Source organism: Papaver somniferum, chromosome 11 (genome assembly GCF_003573695.1).
Source record: "Papaver somniferum cultivar HN1 chromosome 11, ASM357369v1, whole genome shotgun sequence".
Classification (NCBI taxonomy): domain Eukaryota; kingdom Viridiplantae; phylum Streptophyta; class Magnoliopsida; order Ranunculales; family Papaveraceae; genus Papaver; species Papaver somniferum.
The window spans coordinates 110,143,120-110,152,618 of record NC_039368.1 but is presented as its reverse complement, the minus strand read 5'-3'; the positions used below and the strand labels follow the sequence as shown (position 1 = coordinate 110,152,618).

Here is a 9,499-nt window from a genome sequence, read left to right as displayed (position 1 = left end):
GATAATCTAAATGCAACAACATATTGAAATTCTATAGATTAAACTTTACTCTGCTGCGCTTCTGAAAAAAGACAAGTTAAGATGGATCCTCACCAAGAATGGGGAATTCTCTGTAAAATCTATATATGCAAAACTTCAAAATCCTGCTAACTTTGTCACTGCATGGAAATTTTGGAAATCACCATGACAATGGAAACTTCTCAACGGATAAAACTGTTTAACTAGAAATGAATCCAGGATGCATACCAACAAGATATAAGCTAGGAACTATTCTCTATGTAGATACTAAATTCATTTTCTGCCAGCAAGATGTAGAAACACTTATTTTCTGATTGTGCTTTGGAAAAAAGTGTGGAGTATGACACCTTGTGCCTCCCATGGAGTAAATTATAACTCTAGTACTGTACTTCCTTATAGATAATTACAATGTTTGGAGAACATAAAATGAAAACTCCATCTTCATGGATTTAACTTCTACCAAATGCTGGTTCATCTGGACAAAGAGATGCTCTAGAATTTTCGAAAATAAAAAATGTTCTTTAGCTCAACTGGCGATGTCAATAACAAGATATTACGCGTATTAGCATCCGGATATAACTCTCTCTAACAGTTTACCCATAAATATTATATCATTTTATGGATATTTCCTGCTAGAGATACTTATAAGATCAACTGTGATGCTTTCTGGGTATTTGCAATTTCTAACGCAGGTTTTGGTTTCCTTATGCGTAATTATACAAGAAGTTTCAGAGCAGCAGGAACGGGAAGTTTCAGAGCGTCATCAGCTGAAGAAACAGAAGCAGTAACTCTGCTACAAACAGTTCAATGGGCCATCACAAAGAGGATAAAATATTTGGTCATTGAATGGGATAATCTGGTAGCAGTTATGTATGTTCAGGGAAGAAGTAGTTCACTTCAGTGGCAATGTATTACAATCTTAGATGAAGTAAGAAAATTAGCAAACCAACTAGAGTTTTTTTTTTTTTTTTTTGGGTTTTCAAGCTGTATACAGGAAAACACACAGAGCAGCAGATATTTTGGCAAAAGAAGTGAGAAACTCAGTTTTTCATCAAGTATGGGAAGATTCAACACCTTCTTTTATAATTCCTATAATTTCTATTGATTATGTAAAAGCATATGATGCAAACAATTTAATTAATGTTGCTCATGTAATTCCTGAGGAAACTGATCCATCATATTCAACCATTGTTGGGGCTATTCATACAGAGTTGACGTTAAACAAGACTGAATCAAATGATTAGTGAATTATGTTTCGTTGGCTTAATATATTTATCTTTCTTTCAAAAAAAGAAAAACTCAATTAAAATATTTAGGATTCATAAAATTTCCTTGTTTTGAAGTTCATGTATTGTTTGGCATAACCCTCATAATGTTAAAATTGTATATATATACAATTAGGATTAAAAAGAGTGAGTTCATGAATCACTTGATAAGTTTCTCAATAAATCTTACGGGGAGAGGTCGGACTTCATACGAAGAATTTGCTGGAATAGTGATCCCGTAGAAAACGTGATTCCAGGATTTTAATAACCAAATTTTCCATATGAAATGTAGTTCCACCAGATTCCCTGACTCATAAATCTCACGTTTAAGATTCTGCATCCAAACCCCCCAACCTATCAGATAAATGTTGATATTATTTCTCAGTCAACGGCTGTGATACTGTTTGACCAGTGCGATTATTGGGCTCAGTGGACTTCAGTAGTTCAAATGGGTTATACAGTAGTCTAGACTCTAGACGAGTAAGAGCATCCACAGTGGGCGAGTATAACCAAATTTATGGGATGAGATCGTAACACAGTGGGACGGAGTAAAGATCAAATTTGGACCAAAGATCAAATTTCAGACCAAATATGGTCGCGACCAAATCCCAAATTCTATTATAGTCGGGCGTAAATTTAAAGTACGCTTGTTGTTGGGCGTAAATTTAAAGTACGCTTCTTAACAGGCGGAGATTTAAATTACGCCCGATGAAATTTTAATTAAATAAAAAAAAAAAGAATGAGGCGGACTTTTAAAGTCCGCCTGTTAAAATTTACAAAGAGAGGGGCGGACTTTTAAAGTCCGCCTGATGGAATTTTAGTGAGGCGGACTTTTAAAGTCCGCCTGACGAAATTTTAATCATGTACCGTTGCGTCACACCACGGACTAAACCCAAATTTTAGTCTTTTTTTTTTATCTTTGATCTTTGGTTTTGATCGCACCACTGCAGTTGCTCTAAGTGCGATAAAACGTTTTGCTGCCTTTCTGGTAGTAGGATTACTTTTTTTACCCTGAAACTCCATTTTTCTTTCTATCCTCTGAGTTTATACGATTTCCCATGGCAGGGTGGAACGATTTGAATGGTAATTGATAGCTCTACGATTTTTAGGGTTTTGAAATTGTTAAACATGAAAGACGGAATGGATGTACCTTCCTATTTAGTATTAATCGTTCTACTTTTACTTTATTGTTTGCAGAGAGTAGTATTCTACAACAGTTAAAAGATGGAACTGCTAAATTTGAGCTCGTCAATTCACCTGTTTCTCCCATTTCGACTCAGATTTTTTCGTCCCCATTTCGTCGAGAAAAATGTAGTACTCTCTTCTTTGCGAAAATTGGATCCTTTTTGTAAGTATCCGGATTATTTTTTTGTTTCTTATATTTGGGTGTTTTTCTTTTTTAATTTGAGAAGCTTAACCCTGAACCCTAGAATTCTAAAAAATGAAAGATGTAAACTGGGTATGATTTTTTTCAGTGGTGGTGGTGGCGGTGGCGCTGCTGGTGGTGATACTGGTGGTGGTGGAACGTCACCTGCAATGAAGAAGGTGGAGCGTTTCTCAGTTCGGAAAGTTACAGGAGATGGAAGATGTTTGTTTCGTGCATTGGTAATAACTTCTGATTCCTTTTCTCTAAGTTAAATGTGAGGGTTTAAGCCTTTTGGTTTTACCTTAGCCAATTATGTAATTTGATGTGAATTAAGTAGGTGAAAGGAATGGCTATCAATAAAGGAATTGGTTTGAGTCAATGGCAAGAGAGAAACGATGCAGGTAATGTTGATTCAATTTTTCTTAATCTGTAAAGATAATTGAGATTATTGAACTCATATAAGTAGAACTGACATAATGGATAGGAACCGATTTGCTGTTTTGGATAAAACTTACTGTGATGAGCTAGACAACAAAGTGTTACTGAATCTTGTTTGAGGAAATGCATTTGAAATAAGGAAGCTGATAGTGTGCTCCTATTTTTGTTATTGATATCAATGAATTCCTCCGAACATGTCTGTTTTGGACCATAGAGAACGGTTGTTCTTTAAGGTGTTTATATTCCATCTGTATTCTGCTCTTGCTGTACTTTTGAGTTGAGTTACCATGGACTCAAGATTTACTTAAACTTCTCTCCTTCCAAGAATCCAAGCTTTATTATATACTGCATATTTTTATCGAGATTTGGTCATCTTTTGTTCACCACGCTGGCAAATCTGTTCTGTTAACTGATACTGTCAAGCTATTCTATGGCCAGCGAATATTCTCTAATTTTTGCATAGTCTAATATGTCTGGGCATGTTGTCGATTACTTCACTTCATTGCGCCTTATTGGTTAAGAGGTCCTCGGATAACCCATTTGCTTAATTTCAAAGAAGAAATAATAATAACTGATGCAGATGAATTGCGCATGGCTGTAAAGGAGGTAATATGTGGAAGTGGTAAAGAACGCCGTCAGTATGAAGAAGCACTGATTGCAATTACTGTCGAAGAGTCATTGCCACGGTTTGTCTCTCTATCTTGGAAGTTTAAAAAGTATTTCTTTCTCAGTTTGTGTTTCTTTTCTAGGATATTGTGCAAGTTACAATATTTTTCTTCCCGTTACAGATACTGCCAACGGATTGAAGGATCTGATTTTTGGGGAGGAGAGTCGGAATTATTGGTGAGTTCTACAATGATACAACATGGTTTTCTCCAGCTTCAAACCTCTGTCTTTACATAGTTGTTTTAGTTATGAGATCCCCTCCTTGGGTGTAGCTCAGAATCGCCCTACCAGAGTTATCATCACGCACAACTGCAAGTGTTAGAAGATATAGAACATAAGTTCGGTTCCGTAGAAGTTCATTATGTTTACGTACTTATGATTATTGAAGTATTTTATCTGCATTAATTATATCATTATTCCTTTGGTTTACATTGTCTAATATTTTTTCATATTGGTTCACTTGGATCAAGCATATACCATTCTCATGCTTTCGATTATTGTCTCATGGACGAAGATAATATATGGGATGGGTTCAAAGCCCTAGATATTGATATTGTACCGCTCCAGTGTTTGATGGTCATTACTTCTTTTCAGGTGTTATCGAAATTATGTCGTCAGCCAATTGTTGTGTACATACCAGAACATGAGGTATGTTTTACCAACTGCCAGAGTAATATTTCAAAGCATGGACTCTATTCATGTTTCCTGTTACTGTTGGTGATTGTCGATTTCTATCAATTTGCAGCATAATCTGGGAGGATGGGGTGGTGGTTTTATTCCAATTGCGGAGTATGGAGATGAGTTTCGTAAGTCATCTAAAAATGGAGAACCTAGGAAAGCAGTGAAACTTCTATACAGTGGGAAGAACCATTATGATCTTCTTGTCTGAGAGTTTGTTAGTTGTATTCAGAAGATACTGTCCTTTGTGTCAGGGACATGGAATTGTAATCTTAAATATCAATGAAATCAATGCTTCTTCCTCAATGTGAAATGGTAGGAATCTAGTCTAATACACTAATGTTGTACCTTTAAGAGCATCCACAGTGGGCGAGTATAACCAAATTTATGGGATGAGATCCTAACACAGTGGGACGGAGTAAAGATCAAATTTGGACCAAAGATCAAATTCCAGACCAAATATGGTCGCGACCAAATCCCAAATTCTAATATAGTCGGGCGTAAATTTAAAGTACGCTTGATGCTGGGCGTAAATTTAAAGTACGCTTGTTAACGGGCGTAAACCAAATTTACGTATGTTGGTGGGGCGGAATTTAAATTTACGTTTGTTGCGGGCGTAACATAAATTTACGCCTGATGAGACGGACAGAAGAATTCCGCGCGTTGCCAGGCGGACACCAAAATTCCGCCTCTCTGGGGCGGACACCAAAATTCCGCCCCTCTCAAACGGACTTTCTTTTTACGCCTCAGCGAAATTATGAAACATGAAATGAAAATTTTCGAACGTTAGAATGATAAATTTTTCGAACGTTGGCGTTGGAGATTGCGTATCAGATTTTTGACCGTTGGTAAGATATTTATATCTTTCGAACGTTTGAAATTGAATGTTAATAACGGATTTATTTTATACCTATATATACCAGATGAATTCCTTTCACATTTTCATATCATTCGTTTGTATTCGGCAAGAAAAAAATAGTATCAGGAAGAAAAAATAGTTTTCCATATTTCAAATCATTTTGAAAATTTTCATCGAATCGTTTTTAATGTCAACACCACGAATAGCAAGAGGTCCAAATTTTACGACAATCGAAGATGTCACGATGTGTAAAATTCATTTATCAATATCTCAAGATCCCGGCGTTGGAGCCGATCAATCAGAGATTGCGTTGTGGACTCGTATCAAGGATGATATTGAAGCTCATTTACTGGATAAACCAGAGCGGTCTTGGAGTTCCTGGCAAAAACGATTTCAGGGAATAAGTAAAGAAGTGGCGTTGTTTTCGGCAAAACAGGCGGAAGTGGAAGGTGAATATCATACGGGATGGGGTCCGGAAATGACCGTGAGTATTCTCTCTGTTTTGAAACAATTATTTTCTAATATTGAGATGCCCATGAACCTAATTGTTTTTAAAAACATTAACAGCTCGAAGAAGTAAACAAACGGTTTAAGGAATGCAATCATGGAAGAAAATTTAGGCACGAAGAGTGCTACCCAATTGTCATAGAAAATATAAAATATAATCGTCGATCGACTTTTGTTTTTGATACGACGCACGATTTGGATAGTAGCGTGAATACCGAGGAAGATGGCACTCAAGTCGAGTCCGGTAACGACACAGATAAAGGAGACATAGAGAATACATACCTTCGTCAGATGGGAAAAAAAGCAGCTAAACGACTGAAGAAAACCGGGCGAGAGAAATCCACGAGCCAAGAGGAATTGATGGGAATAATTATTACACAGCAAGAAAATTTCAATTCTCATTACCGGGAACAATCAAGATTCAAGATGGAACAAAAAAGGCCGAGTTTGCACAAAAACAAGCTGAGCATGCGGCTAAAATAGCCAAGGAGGTCGCAGACGATGAATTTCGCATCATGATGATGGATCTTTCCAAATTGGATCATGTACAAAAGGAGTACTTCGAACTTCGAAAGGCTTTAATAGTACGGGACAAAAGGAGCCAATTATAATCGTCAAAACGGGATAGTTCGAACCTTAAGTATTAAGTCTAATAATAAGTGATAATAGTTTTAGTAGTTTATTTACGTTTTAATATGTATTAATTTTGTCATTAGTCGTATTATTATGTAATATTTGGGATTTAATTTTATCTTCATTTAATTTAATCAACTTTAACTTATTTTGTAACATCTTACTTTAATTTACCAAGTGATGAGTATATGAAATAGAGTTAATACATTTCAATAAAATTATTCGTTAAAATAAAATCACATAATTTTTTCATATGGGAAACAACATTTAATTCCAATATTTTGTCCTCGTCTCCAACCTTTTAATTCCCATATTCTGCCCATATATGTTCGATTAAGTCATCGCGCAAGCGAATATGCCTATCTTTGCTGCGCATATGACGTCGGCGTTGCTCAGCTCTAATTTGGGAAAACTCCTCACTGTTGCCTCTTAATATATTAACCGGTGTCGGGTTGCTACGATGATCATAAACATGTGTCCATTCACCGGGTAGACGCTCATCCTCGACTATCATATTATGTAAGATAATACACGTTTTCATGATATAGGCAAGCACATCTGGATTCCACATTCTAGCAGGTTGTTTGATGATTCCAAACTGTTGTTGAAGTACACCAAATCCCCGCTCTACGTCTTTTCTTGCACCCTCTTGCATCGCTGAAAATATCTCTTTTTTCCTACCAAGCGGATGTTTAAACGCCATAATAATAGTAGCAATTTCTGGATATATTCCATCACCTAGATAATACGGCATGTCATAAGAATGACCGTTTACCACATAGTTCACCGGTGGTGCTTTTCCCGTGACCAGACTTCGAAAAACATATGAACGGTTCATCACATTAATATCGTTGTTAGAGCCTGGCATACCAAAAAATGCATGCCAAAACCATAGATCAGACGACACCACCGCCTCCAACACGATACTTTCGCTCCCTTTATACGCGGTGTAAGCCCCTGATTCGGCAGATGGACATTTATCCCATTTCCAATGCATGCAATCTAGGCTACCTATCATCCCTGAATAATATCATTCTGACACCTCCTTCCATTCCATCTGGAAATTACAGGCCATTTCTGTTCATTACCAGTCATTGAGATGTCTGGTCGACATATGCCTAGGTATTCATACCCCCAAAACTAGTCCATAAAATTAATGAATCAAATTAATATATCCAAGGAAATAAACTTAAATGAAAATATACTTTACGTTGAAAATTAAAATAAAATCGATTACCAAAATACCTCTAATATTTGGAAGGGCCCGCTTAGTGCCTTCTGTTGTTTCCTACAAGCTTGTCGGAGACCTGCATACAATCTCGAAAAGGCACTACCGCCCCAGTCAAGGTCTTGTATTTTATCAATTTCTTCGAAAGCAGCTAACCATCCAGCATCAATATAGTTCTTTGCATTAGGAAAGAAAAATTGACCCAAAACATACATAAAAAAGGCAATTGCTATTCTATGGGCGAGGAGAGAATCTTCATTAGCCGCCACCAACTTATCTTCTTTGAAGTATGAGCTTAAATATGTAATTGTAATTGAGTTTGATACCCACGACGCGCCTCTTGTTCCCTGTGTGATATCCGGAAAAATCTTCTCACGGACATAGTCAAATTGGTATAGGCTCGAATCATACGGAACTACATAACCATCACCGATACTCAGTCCAGTTAACATGACCCAATCTAATGGCGTGAACCCCATCTCACCAAATGGAAAATGGAACGTGTTGGTTGTATCCCAAAACCTCTCAACAATATAATCAACAACGGCATGTTGGGTAGCGCTACACTCTATGCTCAACAATTTTTCCCACCCCGCTTTTTCAATCAAATATTTAACTCTAGGACAATGTATTGAAATAAATTTATAATAATGAATTACCGATGCCAGACATCCACGATGTTTAAACTTAAATGTTGGTGCGTCTGAAAATGTAATGTCTTCAGTAGCGTGCGGCTTATCATCTTCCACTATAGGAAACCTCCCTAACCCGGGAACGTCGACCTCCTCAATTTGACCGGTAGAGATTAAGTTGTAATCAGCTTCGGTAGATTTTTGTCTCTTGTTGGTCTTTTGGCGACCACTAAACCTCGATATAAACTTGTTCATTCTACGCACAAACATGTTAAATACAATTTCATAATTAAAAGACCAATCCACGAACCATAATAGACATAAATTTAACCGAACAAAATTTCAACATCATAAAATTCCATAAACATAAATTTAACCAAAAAAATAATTATCCAATTAACTATATTTATAACTATTTATAATTAACAAAAAATTCAATTAAATACGAAACTAAATTAACAAAAAGATAAATTAGATTAAATCACGTAACTAAATTAACAAAAAATAATTATCCAATTATTAATATTTATAACTATTAAATAAAACAAAAAATTAAATTAAATTACGAAACAGTAACAAAAGTAATAACATTAACATTAACATACTATTGGATTAAGATGTGATTAACCCAATTTTAATAAGATTTGATTAACCCAATATGAATATCCAATTAGTAATAAAGTCTGATTCAATTTTCAACGTAAAAACCCTAAATAAATTCGAACAAAAAAATAAATTAAATTAAATCCATAAACTTCCTAGCAGACTTTCCTAATTTGGGAACAAAAAATACAATACATGATATTATTATTACACAAATTGAAATAAATTCGAACAAAAAATACAATACATGATATTATTATTACACAAATTGAATAAAGAAAGTAGAAAATACATACCTTATAATGGAGTTTTTAGGGTTTTTGTGGAGTTTTTAGGGTATTTGTACGGTTGGTAGATGGGAATGGAGAAGAAGAATATGAACTGAAGAGGGGCGGTGAAGCGAAGAAGAATATGAACTGTGGAAGAATATGAACTGTGGAAGAATATGAACTGAGAAGAAGAAGGCTCGTGTAGAATAGATGGGTTGTGGTTGGGAAGGAGAGGCGGTATTGGTGGAAGGGGCGGTTGCTTAAGATTACGCCCGATTTCATCAGACGGACAGGAAGAGTACGCCCTAACCCTAACCCTAATGAAAACCTACTGGGA

The 9,499-nt window shown here is 36.0% G+C and overlaps 1 protein-coding gene across 1 annotated transcript; it reads left to right on the top strand.

Moving 5' to 3' along the window:
* Positions 1–2,244: 2,244 nt before the first annotated feature.
* Positions 2,245–4,737, top strand: LOC113323257 (OTU domain-containing protein At3g57810-like). The gene is made up of 8 exons (XM_026571543.1): positions 2,245–2,366; positions 2,481–2,631; positions 2,759–2,888; positions 2,987–3,050; positions 3,668–3,773; positions 3,876–3,930; positions 4,348–4,401; positions 4,499–4,737. Exons 1-8 carry the CDS (start codon positions 2,342–2,344, stop codon positions 4,640–4,642), a joined length of 729 nt encoding a protein of 242 aa, XP_026427328.1. The 5' UTR covers positions 2,245–2,341; the 3' UTR covers positions 4,643–4,737.
* The last annotated feature ends 4,762 nt before the right edge of the window (positions 4,738–9,499 follow it).